Genomic DNA, 17,910 nt, shown 5'->3' with positions numbered 1-17,910 from the left:
GCACCCCTGTCTTCAAGGGGTCAAACTTATTTCCCTGATGCACCTTCACCTTTGGCTGGGATGTGGCTCAGGACTACTCCCTTGGGATGTTTTGGGGGACTCTTTAGGGCTATCCTTCTTTTTATCCTTTCCTTCTTCTTTCCCCTAGGAGGGGGCCTGACTACCTTCATTCTAGTCACCACCCAGGGTCTTTTTGGGGACCCTGGTTCTTACCCACTCATGAGCTATCTTGCCCAGTTCCCTGGGGCTAAACAGCTTGGAGTCCACCAGATGCTGGTGCAACTTCTCTGAATGACAATTTGTTAAAATGTGCTCTGTAACCAACAGATTGTAGAACCCTTCAAACATATCCACTTTGTTGCCTTTAATTCACCCATCTAGTTCCTTAACTAAGGTGTCAACAAAGTCCATCCATGTCTGTGTGTTACCTTTCTGAAGGGATCTCAGCTTCAGTCTATACTATTAAGGAGTAAATTCAAAAAGGACAAGGGCTACCTTCATGTGGGAGTAAGATTCAGCTACCTCCTCGTCTAGTGTGAGTAGCCTATCTCTACCAACCCCTGGTACTAACTCTGTTCCCCAGTGTTGTGTCACCACTTTCCTCATCTTGAGAGCTCTCTCATACGAGCCCAGCCACTTGCCAATGTCATCCCCTGGAACATAACTAGGGACAAACCCCTTGGGCAACCTTACACCAGGGGCACTCCCATCAGCACCTCCAGAACTGCTGCCACCATCTTATCTGGGCTCCAAACCCAACCTGTCTCTCTTTCCCTCTAGGGCCACCCTTCTCCCAGCCAGAGCCATGACCCTCTCCTCCAAGTCCAGGGCTGCCATACTCTCCTGTATAGATCTCTGGCGGCTGTGTTCAGAACCAGCAAGGCTGTGTGCCCTGGGCACCCTCCTGGGCTTTCAAAAAGAGGGTAGGCTCATGCCTGCCCCACTAGATCCACTCAACAGGCTGTGACTGTCCTCCACCTTCTCTTCATCCCCATTACATTGGGGTAATTCCTTCTTCAAGCATGGAGGTAACCCTGTGGGCCTCCTCCCAGGCCTTAATCAGAGCAGATTTCTTGGCTTTAGCTCCTATGATGATTTTTGATGATTCTCTGCACAGAATGTCCTCAGAACATCCCTCTTGTATGAGGACAGATTTGCAAGAACAAACTCCATGTTTCCTTCTTGAAAAAAAGTGGCTCCTGAACTGAGATCAAAAATTTGTGGAAAACATTTTCCTTCTTTGCTTGGACATGTAGGAAACTTTGTCAAACTTTTTCAAACTCTGCACCACTCCTTGAGAATGCTTTTGCAACTCTTTCAAGAGAGTACTCTTGAGTTTGACAAAGTCCACAGAAAGATATATTTTGGCAGCAAGAACTTATTTTCCAGGTGCCCAACTACGCAGCTTCTCAGAAGTCCTAACGTCACCAAATGTATGGTACTGCTAAACATAAGTTGAAGAGAAGTTCTGAATCTCACTGCTAGGCACCAATGTGAAGAAATGGGGTATTATTGTATGGTGCTCTGCGACTGTAGGTGGCTGGCCTGGTTTGTGGTGGTACCAAGGGGTACTTACACTCTGCACCAGGTCCAGTTATCCCTTATTAGTGTAGAAGAGGTGTCTAGCAGCTTAGGCTGATGGAAAAGGGTAGCTTAGCAGAGCAGCTTAGGCTGAACTAGGAGACATGCAAAGCCCCCACCATACCACTGGTGTCATATGCACAATATCAAAAGAAATCACAATACACAGATGTACTTTATTTTTATCACAATATGCCAAAAGTATCTCAGCGAGTACCCTCAGTATGAGGATAGTAAATACACACAAGATATATGTACACAATACCAAAAATATGCAGTAATAGCAATAGAAAGCAATGCAAGCAATGTACAGTCACAATAGATTGCAATGAGAGCACATAGGTATAGGGGCAACACAAACCATATACTCCAAAAGTGGAATGCGAACCACAAATGGACCCCAAACCTATGTGAGCTTGTAGAGGGTCGCTGGGACTGTAAGAAAACAGTGAGGGTTAGAAAAATAGCCCACCCCAAGACCTTGAAAAGTAGGTGTAAAGTGCACCTAAGTTCCCCAAAGAGCACAGAAGTCGTGATAGGGGAATTCTGCAAGGAAGACCAACACCAGCAATGCAACAACGATGGATTTCCGGACGAGAGTACCTGTGGAACAAGGGGACCAAGTCCAAGAGTCGCGACAAAGTCGAGATTGGGCAGATGCCCAGGAAATGCCAGCTGAGGGTGCAAAGAAACTGCCACCGGATGGTAGAAGCTGTGGATTCTGCAAGAACGAAGAGGACTAGGAACTTCCCCTTTGGAGGATGGATGTCCCACGTTGTGAAGAAGCTTGCAGAGGTGTTCCCACGCAGAAAGACCGCAAACAAACCTTGCTAGCTGCAAGGGTCGCGGTTAGGGTTTTTGGATGCTGCTTTGGCCCAGGAGGGACCAGGATGTCGCCAATTGTGAGGAGGCAGAGGGGGCGCCCAGCAAGACAAGGAGCCCTCTTAGGAGCAGGCAGCACCCACTAACTGTCTCACTGAGGCTCTCCTAACCAGAACCTCAGTGGTTATGCTCTCTCTTTACAAATTGTCACTAACAGGCTAGTGACCAATTCACCAATTTACATTGGCATACTGGAACACCCTTATAATTCCCTAGTATATGGTACTGAGGTACCCAGGGTATTGGGGTTCCAGGAGATCCCTATGGGCTGCAGCATGTCTTTGGCCACCCATAGGGAGCTCTGACAATTCTTACACAGGCCTGCCAGTGCAGCCTGAGTGAAATAACGTCCACGTTATTTCACAGCCATTTACCACTGCACTTAAGTAACTTATAAGTCACCTATATGTCTAACCTTTACCTGGTAAAGGTTGGGTGCTAAGTTACTTAGTGTGTGGGCACCCTGGCACTAGCCAAGGTGCTCCCACATTGTTCAGGGTAAATTCCCCGGACTTTGTGAGTGCGGGGACACCATTACACACATGCACTATACATATGTCACGACATATGTATAGCGTCACAATGGTAACTCCAAACATGGCCATGTAATATGTCTAAGATCATGGAATTGTCACTCCAATGCCATTCTGGCATTGGGGAGACAATTCCATGATCCCCCGAGTCTCTAGCACAGACCCGGGTACTGCCAAACTACCTTTCCCGGGGTCTCACTGCAGCTGCTGCCAACCCCTCAGACAGGTTTCTGCTCTCCTGGGGTCCAGCCAGGCTTGGCCCAGGAAGGCAGAACAAAGGACTTCCTCAGAGAGAAGGTGTTACACCCTCTCCCTTTGGAAAAAGGTGTCAGGGCTGGGGAGGAGTAGCCTCCCCCAGCCTCTGGAAATGCTTTGATGGGCACAGATGGTGCCCATCTCTGCATAAGCCAGTCTACACCGGTTCAGGGATCCCCCAGCCCTGCTCTGGCGTGAAACTGGACAAAGGAAAGGGGAGTGACCACTCCCCTGACCTGCACCTCCCAGGGGAGGTGCCCAGAGCTCCTCCAGCGTGCCCCAGACCTCTGCCATCTTGGATTCAGAGGTGTGCTGGCACACTGGACTGCTCTGAGTGGCCAGTGCCAGCAGGTGACGTCAGAGACTCCTTCTGATAGGCTCTTACCTGTGTTACTAGCCTATCCTCCTTTCTAGGTAGCCAAACCTCCTTTTCTGGCTATTTAGGGTCTCTGATTTGGGGAATTGTTCAGATACTGTATGCAAGAGCTCACCACAGTTCCTCTGCTTCTCCCTCTTCACCTTCTGCCAGAGGATCGACCGTTAACTTCTCAGGACGCCTGCAAAACCGCAACAAAGTAGCCAGACGACTACTAGCAACCTTGTATCGCTTCATCCTGGCGGCTTTCTCGCCTGTTTCCTGGTGGTGCATGCTCTGGGGGTAGCCTGCCTTCTTCTTGCACCAGGAGCTCTGAAGAAATCTCCCGTGGGTCGACTGAATCTTCCCCCTGCAACCGCAGGCAACAAAAGACTGCATCACCGGTCCTCTGGATCCCCTCTCAGCACGACGAGCGTGGTCCCTTGAACTCAGCAACTCTGTCCAAGTGACTCCCACAGTCCAGTGACTCTTCAATCCAAGTTTGGTGGAGGTAAGTCCTTGCCTCCCCACGCTAGACTGCATTGCTGGGTAACGCGTGATTTGCAGCTGCTCCAGCTCCTGTGCACTCTTCCAGGATTTCCTTTGTGCACAGCCAAGCCTGGGTCCCCGACACTCTAACCTGCAGTGCACGACCTCCTGAGTTGTCCTCCGGCGTCGTGGGACCTTCTTTTGTGACTTCTGGTGAGCTCTGGTTCACTCTTCTTCGTAGTGCCTGTTCTGGCACTTCTGCGGGTGCTGCTTGCTTCTGAGGGGGCTCTTTGTCTTGCTGGATGCCCCCTCAGTCTCCTCACGCAATTAGCGACATCCTGGTCCCTCCTGGGCCACAGCAGCATCCAAAAACCCTAACCGCGACCCTTGCAGCTAGCAAGGCTTGTTTGCGGTCTTTCTGCACGTAAACACCTCTGCAAGCTTCTTCACAACGTGGGAAATCCATCCTCCAAAAGGGAAGTTCAAAGTCCTCTTCGTTCTTGCAGAATCCACAGCTTCTACCATCCGGTGGCAGCTTCTTTGCACCAACAGCTGGCATTTCCTGGGCATCTGCCCACTCCCGACTTGATCGTGACTCTTGGACTTGGTCCCCTTGTTCCACAACTACTCTCGTCTGGAAATCCATCGTTGTTGCATTGCTGGTGTTGGTCTTCCTTGCAGAATTCCCCTATCACGACTTCTGTGCTCTCTGGGGAACTTGGGTGCACTTTGCACCCACTTTTCAGGGTCTTGGGTTGGGCTATTTTTCTAACCCTCACTGTTTTCTTACAGTCCCAGCGACCCTTTACAAGCTCACATAGGTTTGGGGTCCATTCATGGTTCGCATTCCACTTCTAGAGTATATGGTTTGTGTTGCCCCTATACCTATGTGCTCTCATTGCAATCTATTGTGACTGTATATTGCTTGCACTGTTTTCTATTGCTATTACTGCATAATGTTGGTATTGTGTACATATATCTTGTGTATATTTGCTATCCTCATACTGAGGGTACTCACTGAGATACTTTGGCATATTGTCATAAAAATAAAGTACCTTTATTTTTAGTATATCTGTGTATTGTGTTTTCTTATGATATTGTGCATATGACACCAATGGTATAGTAGGAGCTTCACACGTCTCCTAGTTCAGCCTAAGATCCTCTGCTAAGCTACCCTTTTCTATCAGCCTAAGCTGCTAGACACCTCTTCTACACTAATAAGGGATAACTGGACCTGGTGCAGAGTGTAAGTACCCCTTGGTACAACTACAAACCAGGCCAGCCTTCTTCAAAGGGCATCACTGTAAATTGGTAGTGCCCTCCTACAGTTGAAAATGCAGTTTTAAGTTTAGCATCCTCAGCCAATTTGATCTGCCAATACCCTGCAGTCAAATCAAAGGTGCTTAGATACTTGGCAGATGCCAGTGTATCTATGAGCTCATCTGCCCTGGGTATAGGGTGAGCATCAGTTTTTGTTACCTGATTGAGACCTTTGTAATCAACACAAAACCTCATCTCCCTTTTTCCATCTTTTGAGTGAGGCTTTGGTACAAGCACCACAGGACTTGTCCATGGGCTTTCAGAAGGTTCAACCACTCCTAGATCAAGCATTTTGTGAACCTCTTGTTTTATGCAGTCCCTGACATGGTCAGGCTGCCTATAGATTATACTTTTGACAGACAAGCTGTCTCCAGTATCAATTGTGTGTTCACACCAAGATGTGGTGCCTGGCACAGTTGAAGAGTTCAGAAAATTGTCCAAGGAGATTTATGCAGTTGTCTCCTGTTCTGCAGTCAGACAATCTGCTAAAACTACTCCCTCCACTAAAGCATCTTCTGCAGTGGAGGAGAAGAGATAGGGAGAGGGTCACTCTCTTCTTCCTGTCCTTCATCTGTTGCCATGAGCAGGGTGAGATCAGCCCTGTCATAGTAGGGTTTTAGGCGGTTGACATTAATCACCCTAAGGGGACTCCTGGCAGTACCCAGGTGTAGGAAAGTACCATCTTGCCTGGCATGTTACCCCCATTTTTCACTGTATATATGTTGTTTTAGTTGTATGTGTCACTGGGACCCTGGTAACCCAGGGCCCCAGTGCTCATAAGTGTGCCTGAATGTGTTACCTGTGTAGTGACTAACTGTCTCACTGAGGCTCTGCTAATCAGAACCTCAGTGGTTATGCTCTCTCATTTCTTTCCAAATTGTCACTGACAGGCTAGTGACCATTTTTACCAATTTACATTGGCTTACTGGAACACCCTTATAATTCCCTAGTATATGGTACTGAGGTACCCAGGGTATTGGGGTTCCAGGAGATCCCTATGGGCTGCAGAATTTCTTTTGCCACCCATAGGGAGCTCTGACAATTCTTACACAGGCCTGCCACTGCAGCCTGAGTGAAATAACGTCCACGTTATTTCACAGCCATTTTACACTGCACTTAAGTAACTTATAAGTCACCTATATGTCTAACCTTTACCTGGTAAAGGTTAGGTGCTAAGTTACTTAGTGTGAGGGCACCCTGGCACTAGCCAAGGTGCCCCCACATTGTTCAGAGTCAATTCCCTGAACTTTGTGAGTGCGGGGACACCATTACACGCGTGCACTACATATAGGTCACTACCTATATGTGGCTTCACAATGGTAACTCCGAATATGGCCATGTAACATGTCTATGATCATGGAATTGCCCCCTCTATGCCATCCTGGCATAGTTGGCACAATCCCATGATCCCAGTGGTCTGTAGCACAGACCCTGGTACTGCCAAACTGCCCTTCCTGGGGTTTCACTGCAGCTGCTGCTGCTGCCAACCCCTCAGACAGGCATCTGCCCTCCTGGGGTCCAGCCAGGCCTGGCCCAGGATGGCAGAACAAAGAACTTCCTCTGAGAGAGGGTGTGACACCCTCTCCCTTTGGAAAATGGTGTGAAGGCAGGGGAGGAGTAGCCTCCCCCAGCCTCTGGAAATGCTTTCTTGGGCACAGATGTGCCCAATTCTGCATAAGCCAGTCTACACCGGTTCAGGGACCCCTTAGCCACTGCTCTGGCGCGAAACTGGACAAAGGAAAGGGGAGTGACCACTCCCCTGACCTGCACCTCCCCTGGGAGGTGTCCAGAGCTCCTCCAGTGTGCTCCAGACCTCTGCCATCTTGGAAACAGAGGTGCTGCTGGCACACTGGACTGCTCTGAGTGGCCAGTGCCACCAGGTGACGTCAGAGACTCCTTGTGATAGGCTCCTTCAGGTGTTGCTAGCCTATCCTCTCTCCTAGGTAGCCAAACCCTCTTTTCTGGCTATTTAGGGTCTCTGTCTCTGGGGAAACTTTAGATAACGAATGCATGAGCTCAGCCGAGTTCCTCTGCATCTCTCTCTTCACCTTCTGATAAGGAATCGACTGCTGACCGCGCTGGAAGCCTGCAAAACTGCAACATAGTAGCAAAGACGACTACTGCAACTCTGTAACGCTGATCCTGCCGCCTTCTCGACTGTTTTCCTGCTTGTGCATGCTGTGGGGGTAGCCTGCCTCCTCTCTGCACCAGAAGCTCCGAAGAAATCTCCCGTGGGTCAACGGAATCTGCCCCCTGCAACCGCAGGCACCAAAAAGCTGCATTACCGGTCCCTTGGGTCTCCTCTCAGCACGATGAGCGAGGTCCCTCGAATCCAGCGACTCTGTCCAAGTGACCCCCACAGTCCAGTGACTCTTCAGTCCAAGTTTGGTGGAGGTAAGTCCTTGCCTCACCTCGCTGGGCTGCATTGCTGGGAACCGCGACTTTGCAGCTACTCCGGCCCCTGTGCACTTCCGGCGGAAATCCTTTGTGCACAGCCAAGCCTGGGTCCACGGCACTCTAACCTGCATTGCACGACTTTCTAAGTTGGTCTCCGGCGACGTGGGACTCCTTTGTGCAACTTCGGCGAGCACCGTTTCACGCATCCTCGTAGTGCCTGTTTCTGGCACTTCTTCGGGTGCTACCGGCTTCAGATAGGGCTCCTTGTCTTGCTTGACGTCCCCTCTCTCTGCTGGTCCAATTTGCGACCTCCTGGTCCCTCCTGTGCCTCAGCAGCGTCCAAAAACGCTAACTGCACAATTTGCAGCTAGCAAGGCTTGTTAGCGTTCTTTCGGCGGGAAAACACTTCTGCACGACTCTCCACGGCGAGAAGGATCCGTCCACCAAAGGGGAAGTCTCTAGCCCTTTTTGCTCCTGCAGAAACCTCAGCTTCTTCTGTCCAGTAGAAGCTTCTTTGCACCCACAGCTGGCATTTCCTGGGCATTTGCCCATCTCCGACTTGCTTGTGACTTTTGGACTTGGTCCCCTTGTTCCACAGGTACCCTAGATTGGAAATCCACAGTTGTTGCATTGTTGGTTTGTGTCTTTCCTGCATTATTCCTCTAACACGACTTCTTTGTCCTTAGGGGAACTTTAGTGCACTTTGCACTCACTTTTCAGGGTCTTGGGGAGGGTTATTTTTCTAACTCTCACTATTTTCTAATAGTCCCAGCGACCCTCTACAAGGTCACATAGGTTTGGGGTCCATTCGTGGTTCGCATTCCACTTTTGGAGTATATGGTTTATGTTGCCCCTATCCCTATGTTTCCCCATTGCATCCTATTGTAACTATACATTGTTTGCACTGTTTTCTAAGACTATACTGCATATTTTTGCTATTGTGTATATATATCTTGTGTATATTTGCTATCCTCTCACTGAGGGTACCCTCTAAGATACTTTGGCATATTGTCATAAAAATAAAGTACCTTTATTTTTAGTATAACTGTGTATTGTGTTTTCTTATGATATTGTGCATATGACACTAAGTGGTACTGTAGTAGCTTCACACGTCTCCTAGTTCAGCCTAAGCTGCTCTGCTAAGCTACCATTATCTATCAGCCTAAGCTGCTAGACACCCTATACACTAATAAGGGATAACTGGGCCTGGTGCAAGGTGCAAGTACCCCTTGGTACTCACTACAAGCCAGTCCAGCCTCCTACACCAGGTCTACCAGATAGGTAACCTCACCCTTTTTCTCAACAATTAGGTGGGGTCCACTCCATTTGTCCTGGAGTGCTCTTGGGGCCACAGGCTCCAATACCCACACCTTCTGTCCTGGTTGGTACTGAATCAGAACAGCCTTCTGGTCATGCCATTGCTTCTGGAGCGCCTGGCTGGCCTGAAGGTTTTTACTGGCCTCTTGTATGTACTCGGCCATTCTGGATCTTAGGCCAAGTACATAGTCCACTATGTCCTGTTTAGGAGCTTTTAAAAGTTGTTCCCAAACCTCATTCACAAGTGTTAGAGGACCTCTTACAGGGTGCCCAAATAGGAGTTCAAAGGGGCTGAAGCCCACTCCTTTCTGGGGTACCTCCCTGTAAGCAAAAAAGAGGCAAGTTAACAGGACATCCCATCTCCTCCTGAGTTTTTCAGGGAGTCCCATTATCATACCTTTGAGAGTTGTATTAAACCTCTCTACCAGTCCATTAGTCTGTGGATGATAAGGAGTGGTGAATTTGTATGTTACACCACATTCCTTCCACATAGCTTTCAAGTAGGCAGACATAAAATTGTTACCCTGTCTGATACAACCTCTTTTGGGAAACCCACCCTTGAAAAGATTCCCAGGAGGGCTTTTGCCACTGCAGGAGCTGTAGTGGTCCTTAGAGGAATTGCTTCAGGATATCTTGTGGCATGGTCCACAACCACCAAGATAAACCTATTGCCTGAAGCAGTAGGAGGGTCAAGGGGGCCAACTATTTCAACCCCTACCCTTTCAAAGGGGACCCCAACCACAGGTAGTGGAATAAGGGGAGCCTTTGGTGTGCCACTAGTCTTGCCACTGGCTTGGCAGGTCACACAAGACTTACAGAAATCTTTTGTGTCCTCTGACATCTTAGGCCAGTGAAACAGGGGGACAAGCCTTTCCCATGTTTTGATCTGGCACAAATGTGCAGCCAAAGGAATGTCATGTGCCAGAGTTAGGAGGAACTGTCTGTACTGCAGGGGAATGACCAATCTTCTGGCTGCTCCAGGTTTTGGGTCCCTTGCCTCTGTGTACAAGAGGTTGTCCTCCCAGTAAACTCTACGTGAGTCACTGACATCCCCATTTTGCTCTTTGACAGCTTGCTGTCTGAGACTTTCTAATGTAGGACAGGTTTGCTGTGCCACACTCAGCTCTTCCCTGGCAGGCCCCCTTCCAGCCAAAAGCTCAGCAGTGTCTGCTGCCAGCTCATCTGGTGAGGGTTCTCCATAGGGAGGAAATTCTTCTTCCTCAGAAGGAGAATCATCTGTAGAGGGAGGAATAGAGGGTAGGGATTTACCCTTGCTACCCCTAGCTTTAGGGAGTACTTGGTCCATTGTTCCAGGATCCAAGTCACCCTGTCCTTTATGCTTTTTGGCCTGAGCCCTTGTCAAAGCAAAAATATGCCCAGGAATGCCCAGCATTGCTACATGAGCCTCCAACTCCACTTCTTCCCAAGCTGATGTCTCTAAATCGTTCCCTAGTAGACAGTCTACAGGTAAATCTGAGGGAACCACAACTTTCTTTGGACCAGTAACCCCCCCATTTGAGATTCACAACAGTCATGGGGTGGCTAAGAGTGTAGTTATGAGCGTCTATCACTTGGTACTGCTCACCAAGTAGGTGTTGTTAAGGGTGCACCAGTTTCTCTATTACCATGGTAACACTGGCACCTGGGTCCCTGTAGCCCTGAACCTCAACACCATTTATTAGGGGAAGTTGCTTGTACTTATCCATATTAAGGGGACAAGCAACCAAGGTGGCTAAATCAATGGCACCTCCAGAGACTAACACAGCCTCTGTGGTCTCACTAACAAGACCAACCCCAACTAAATTACCATAAGTGAGCCCAGCTACTCCCTTAGATTGGCTATTAGTAGGTTTGCTCCCACCACCACTGCTATTACTAGGGGCACTAGAATTTGCAGTAGGTGTTGTGGTAGTGGGAGGTTTGGTGTTTTTCTTTGGACAACTGGCATCAGTTGTCCAATGGCATTGGACTTTACACAAATAACACCAAGGCTTTTTTATTTGATTGTTGGAAGAGGATTTGGACCCACCACCCCCACCAGAGGATTTTTTTGGGCCTAATGAAGACTCAGTTTTACTTTTGTCCCCACCCTTGTCTGAAGACTTACCATCCTTCTTCTTGCCATCCTTGTCTCCCCCTGTATGAACTTTTCTGTTCACTCTTGTTCTGACCCATTTGTCTGCCTTCTTTCCCAATTCTTGGGGAGAGGTCAGATCTGAGTCCACTAGATATTGGTGTAACAAGTCAGACACACAGTTATTCAGAATATGCTCTCTCAGAATAAGATTATACAGGTTTTCACAGTCAAACTTTTCTGCGATGTAACCACCCTTCCAAGGCCTTCACTGAACAGTCAACAAAGTATATCCAGTCTTGTGAGGACTCTTTTCTGGTGTCTCTGAACTTAATCCTGAATTGTTCAGTGGTTAAGCCAAATCCATCCAAGAGTGCATCCTTCAAAACTGCAAAATTGTTAGCATCACTTTCTCTAACAGTAAGGAGCCTATCCCTAACTTTTCCATTGAAAGATAGCCACAATATAGCAGCCCACTGCCTTTGAGGGACCCCCTGTACCATACAGGCCCTCTCAAGTGCAGCAAACCACTTGTTGATGCCATCCCCCTCCTTGTAAGGTGGAACTATCTTGTGCAGATTCCTGGAATCATGCTCTCTCACAGGATTACTATCAGGAATACTGCTGCTGCCACCATGGGGTCCAAACCCCAATCTCGGTCTTTCCTTCTCCAGGTCTAAGGATTCCCTATTTAAGGCCAGCTGTTGCTGTTCAAGCTTCAGTCTGGTCTCTTCAACCCTCAACTTTTTGAGTTCCCTTTCTAACATGTTGTCTTCAGGGTGGGTGGGTTGGGAATGCTTGGACACAGAAGATAAATTGGAAACAACAGAGGGAGATCTGTCCCTAACTAAATGAACCCTAATAACTTGGCCTCCAGGAATAATGACTCCCCTACTATGATGGGAACCTCCATTACTACCAACATTACTAGGTGTCCTGCTAAGGGGCAGATTTGGAACAGAACCCTCCCCACCTCCCTCAAGGAGATCCCCTGATTCAGAATGGAAGCCTTCTATTAACCTCTCATTTGAAGTGCCTGCTTGGGACTCATCATTCACAATAAGCATGTTATATAGAAACTCTTTTGTAGGGTTCTTTCCTATCACTAAACCTCTATCTTAGCAGAGACTCCTTAGGCTCTTGTAATTCAAATTGTCATAAGTAGTATTGACCATTTTAAGAGTAGAGTCTGCTACAGACATGATAGTAAAAGGTTTAGAGACAGTGAGAAGGGAGAAAAGGTTTCAGAACTTTTTAAAGAACAGAGAAAAAAATGTTTTCTAACTTTTTAGAAACTTTTAGAAGTTTTAGAATACTTTTCAGCACTTAGTAGAAAGTTTAAGAGAAGAAAAGCAAAACTTTTTGGTTAGATGTACATACACTGAACTGTTTTGTATATTATTCTCTTATGAAAAGTACACAATGACAAAGTGGTAAGTAGTTACAAGTACTTATCCCACCACTGCACAACCAATGTAGGAGGCTGGCCTGGCTTGTAGTGGGTACCGGAGGTACTTACACCTTGTGCCAGGTCCAATTATCCCTTATTAGTGTAGAAGAGGTGTTTCTAGCAGTTTAGGCTGATAGAAGGTAGCTATGGCAAAGCAGCTTAGGCTGAACTAGGAGACATGTAAAGCTCCTACTATACCACTGGTGTCATATGCACAATATCATAAGAAAACACAATACACAGAAGTACTAAAAATAAAGGTACTTTATTTTTATGACAATATGCCAAAAGTATCTCAGTGAGTACCCTCAGTATGAGGATAAGTTATATACACAAGATATATGTACACAATCCAAAATTATGCAGGTAATAGCAAGAAAAGTAATGCAAGCAATGTAAAGTTACAGTAGATTGCTATAGGAGCACATAGCTATAGGGGCAACGCAAACCATATACTCCAAAAGTGGAATGCGCTACGAATGGACCCCAAACCTATGGGAGCTTGTAGAGGGTCGCTGGGACTGTAAGAAAACAGTGAAGGTGAAAAATAGCCCACCCCAAGACCCTGAAAGGTAGGTGTAAAGTGCATCTACTACCCCCAGAGAGCACAGAAGTCGTGATGGGGGCTTCTGCAGCAAGAACAAACACCAGCAATGCAACAGCAGTGGATTTCCAGACCTGAGTACCTGTAAGACAAGGGGACCAAGTCCAATAGTCGCGACAGTGTCGAGAGTGGGCAGGAGCCCAGGAAATGCCAGCTGAGGGTGCAAGGAAGCTGCCACCTGTTGGAAGAAGCTTGGAGTTCTGCAAGAAAGAAGAGGACTAGGATCTTCCCCTTTGGAGGATGGATGTCTCACGTCGCGATGAAGCTTGCAGAGGTGTTCCTACGCAGAAAGACTGCAAACAAGCCTTGCTAGCTGCAAGGGTCGCGGTAGAGGTTTTTGGGTGCTGCTGTGGCCCAGGAGGGACCAGGATGTCGACACTTGGAAGAGGAGACAGAGGGGGAACCCAGCAACTTAGGGAGCCCTCACAGAATCAGGCAGCACCCGCAGAAGTACCTGAGCAGGCACCAAGAAGAGTGAACCGGAGTCCATGCGAAGTCACAAAAGGGAATCCTACGACGCCGGAGGACATCTCAGAAGGTTGTACACTGCAGGTTAGAGTGTCGGGACCCAGGCTTGGCTGTGCATGAAGGAAATCCTGGGAGAGTGCACAGGAGCTGGAGCAGCCGCAAATCATGCGGTACCCAGCAATGCAATCTAGCGTGGGGAGGCAAGGACTTACCTCCACAAGACTGAAGAGTTACTGGACTGAGGGAGTCACTTGGACAGAGTTGCTGAGTTTCCAGGGACCACGCTCGTCGTGCTGAGAGGGGACCCAGAGGACCAGTGATGCAGGCTTTTGGTGCCTGCGGTTGCAGGGGGAAGATTCCGTCGACCCACAGGAGATTTCTTCAGAGCTCCTGGTGCAGAGAGGAGGCAGGCTACCCCCAGAGAATGCACCACCTGGAAACAGTCAAGAAAGCTGGCAGGATGAAGCGATACAAGGTTGCTATTAGTCGTCTTGCTACTTTGTTGCGGTTTTGCAGACGTCCTGAGCAGCCAGCGGTCGAACCTTTGGCAGAAGGTGAAGAGGGAGATGCAGAGGAACTCTGATGAACTCTTGCATTCGTTATCTGGTGAGATCCCCAAAGCAGAGACCCTAAATAGCCAGAAAAGGAGGTTTGGCTACCAAGGAAGGAGGATTGGCTACCAAGAGAGGTAAGAGCCTATCAGAAGGAGCCTCTGACGTCACCTGCTGGCACTGGCCACTCAGAGCAGTCCAGTGTGCCACAGACACCTCTGTTTCCAAGATGGCAGAGGTCTGGGACACACTGGAGGAGCTCTGGGCACCTCCCCTGGGAGGTGCAGGTCAGGTGAGTGGTCACTCCCCTTTCCTTTGTCCAGTTTCGCGCCAGAGCAGGGCTGGGGGATCCCTGAACCGGTGTAGACTGGCTTATGCAGAGATGGGCACCATCTGTGCCCATCAAACCATTTCCAGAGGCTGGGGGAGGCTACTCTTCCCCAGCCTTCACACCTATTTCCAAAGGGAGAGGGTGTTACACCCTCTCTCAGAGGAAGTCCTTTGTTCTGCCTTCCTGGGCCAGGGCTGCCTGGACCCCAGGAGAGCAGAAACCTGTCTGAGGGGTTGGCAGCAGCAGCAGCTGCAGTGGAGACCCCGGAAAGGCAGTTTGGCAGTAACCGGGTTCTGTGCTAGAGACCCGAGGGATCATGGAATTGTCCCCCCAATGGCAAAATGCCATTGGGGTGACAATTCCATGATCTTAGACATGGCCATGTTCGGAGTTACCATTGTGACGCTGTACATAGGTAGTGACCTATGTACAGTGCATGTGTGTAATGGTGTCCCCGCACTCACAAAGTCTGGGGAATTTGCCCTGAACGTTGTGGGGGCACCTTGGCTAGTGCCAGGGTGCCCACACACTAAGTAACTTTGCACCCAACCTTCACCAGGTGAAGGTTAGACATATAGGTGACTCATAAGTTACTAGTGCAGTGGTAAATGGCTGTGAAATAACGTGGATGTTATTTCACTCAGGCTGCACTGGCAGGCCTGTGTAAGAATTGTCAGAGCTCCCTATGGGTGGCAAAAGAAATGCTGCAGCCCATAGGGATCTCCTGGAACCCCAATACCCTGGGTACCTCAGTACCATATACTAGGGAATTATATGGGTGTACCAGTATGCCAGTGTGAATTGGTGAAATTGGTCACTAGCCTGTTCGTGACAAATTTGGAAAGCAGAGAGAGCATAACCACTGAGGTTCTGGTTAGCAGAGCCTCAGTGAGACAGTTAGGCATCACACAGGGAACACATACAGGGCACATACTTATGAGCAATGGGGCCCTGCCTGGCAGTGTCCCATTGACACATAGACTAAAACAACATATATACAGTGAAATATGGGGTTAACATGCCAGGCAAGATGGTACTTTCCTACAGTCATCTTTTTTATTGAGGTGAGATTTTTACTTGAATGTGCATATTTAACTCTATATGCAATAGTTTCTAACTCCTAAGCAATTATTGTTTGATATGTTTTACTCTCTCTATATATAGCAATGTGGATATATATATATATATATATATATATATATATATATATATATATATATATATATAGGCATATAATTAGAAAGATTACAATGCTCGCACCCACCATCCACTGCGGGCATAACAGTTATTAGGAGTACTGCTGGCTATTCTGATTCAAGCATGTGAATTCATGAAAGATCCAATACTGGATAAGAAAACAAGTCACTTACCTGTAACTACAGTTATCCAGTATTGGTATCGTTCATAAATTCACATGCGATCCACTTTCCTCCCCTTTGATGCTCACATTTCCTTTTCATTACATATTCCTCACTCTTGTGCTAGACAATCTGAGGGAATGAGCCTCTCTGGGGTGTATTCTAGAGGGTGCTGGAGCCTGATTGGTCATAAGTCAAGTTTGGTTCTTTTTACAAAAGGACATGAATACGCTATGTGTGTGATTTTGCTAGCACTATAGCCTATGGAAATTTTGACTCACTCCTTTTTTCATGTACCGTAGGACTTCCACTTCAACGACGGGGATGATAAAAGCATGTGAATTTATGAAAGATCCAATATTGGATAAAAGGACTAGTGCCATGTTGGAAGCAGGTATTGTTGCAAGGCCTCTTTACTTATATTATGGAAATCCTATGCAGAGTTTAACATTGAAGACTTGCTGGTTATAAGCATTGGTGTTGTATACTATGTTGTTTTTTCTTCAACTGCAAAGCATAAGAACACGTGTTCTAGACCAAAACTTGACAAAATAAATTAGATCTGATGGTGGATGTATATGAAAATAGCTGGGATCATTGCTGCGAGTTGTAAACTATTTGTGAAATGTTCCATTTTTGCACAATCAGATAAGACAAAGTTGTATTATAATGGATGTAAAGAGGTCCAGCTTATGTGCCGCAACCACTAATCAAGCTCAACAAAATGTATTTTGCACATAAAAAAATACAAGCAGGTTTAATAATGGTAAAAAGTGACTTTACCTGGAGGTCAGAAAATCAACAGGTAGCTAGCTACTCGCTGGAATGACAGTCACTTTCAAATCGATTCACAGCAAAATGATTTGCATGTGTTTCATAATACAACTAGAAGTACTTTGCAAGTATTTGTGGCAATGGTTATGCTATTATACCCCGTATTAATTAGCTGCTTGAGCTACTTAAATCGCTCCTGAATCTACTTACCAGATCACATGTATACAGTGGATGGCAAACCTTTTCAAGTGTGGACAAGAATTTGACATTATCTTTTGATTCATTTGCTGCGTCTGTGATTCTGGCATCTAATTCTTTCCACTTCTAAAAGAGAAAATAGTATATTACATATATGGACATCACTAAGCATTGTTAACAAATGTCTCACTTAACATATTTTTCAGTTTTAATAAGTTAGAAAAACACACCACCTAGTTTATCAACAGAAAACTGATTTAGGGCCTGATTTAGATCTTGACGGAGAAGAAACTCCACTGGTGTAACAAAACTTAGGGGGAGCCTGCACAGTATATGGAGGGGCGCCTACTCTGGACTCACTCAGGGGCTCCAAGGCCACGATAATGTGCTGAGGGGGCCACCTGGGCTTGGGACGCCCGGCAGTGCATGGGCTGTGGGGTCATTTGTTACACCACAGGGGAACTCTGTTGCAACGGAGTTCCCTTCCACCAAGACTATGGTCCACCCACCCAATTTGAATGCGTGCGAAGAGTAGTTTGATGATTGGTCCCTGCCATGGTCAAACTTCTTGGCTGTATGTCCACCCACATAATTTAGATGGACAGACACAGCTGTTTTTCAGTGCCTGTTACAGCCAGGAAGTACCTTGCCATGGGAGGAAACTACCATGGCGAGGGGGCTTATTTTTTTAATTTTCAAAAAGAAAATCTTGGTCTGGGATTTTTCTTTTTGAAAATTACAAAAAAAAATTAACTTTGACATATAGCTCCGTCAACGTTCTCTCAAAGCTCGAAATTCTTAGATTTTTTTTTTTTTTGCACAATTAGTCAAAATCATATCAAATCATCTGATAACATCAATGGACAAAAAAGAGAAAAAAGCATAAAAAGTGCATCTGATCCAACATCGCAGTCATTAAAAACTCATGTTATATATGTAAATATTGCAGATCCATGGTCTCGTCATAGTTCAT

General features: G+C 47.2%; 1 protein-coding gene across 1 annotated transcript in view; it reads right to left on the bottom strand.

Annotated features, from left to right (window-relative positions):
• The window catches only part of DNAH8 (dynein axonemal heavy chain 8), a 9,979,189-nt gene that overhangs the window by 8,861,823 nt on the left and 1,099,456 nt on the right, over positions 1–17,910 (bottom strand). The window contains exon 6 of the mRNA XM_069236651.1: positions 16,950–17,063. Coding sequence (XP_069092752.1) covers positions 16,950–17,063 — 114 coding nt within the window. The remainder of the gene's footprint in view (positions 1–16,949; positions 17,064–17,910) is intronic.

Source organism: Pleurodeles waltl, chromosome 5 (genome assembly GCF_031143425.1).
Source record: "Pleurodeles waltl isolate 20211129_DDA chromosome 5, aPleWal1.hap1.20221129, whole genome shotgun sequence".
NCBI classification, from domain to species: domain Eukaryota; kingdom Metazoa; phylum Chordata; class Amphibia; order Caudata; family Salamandridae; genus Pleurodeles; species Pleurodeles waltl.
Note: the sequence above shows the minus strand (reverse complement) of the source record. Positions and strands in the feature narration are given on the sequence as shown.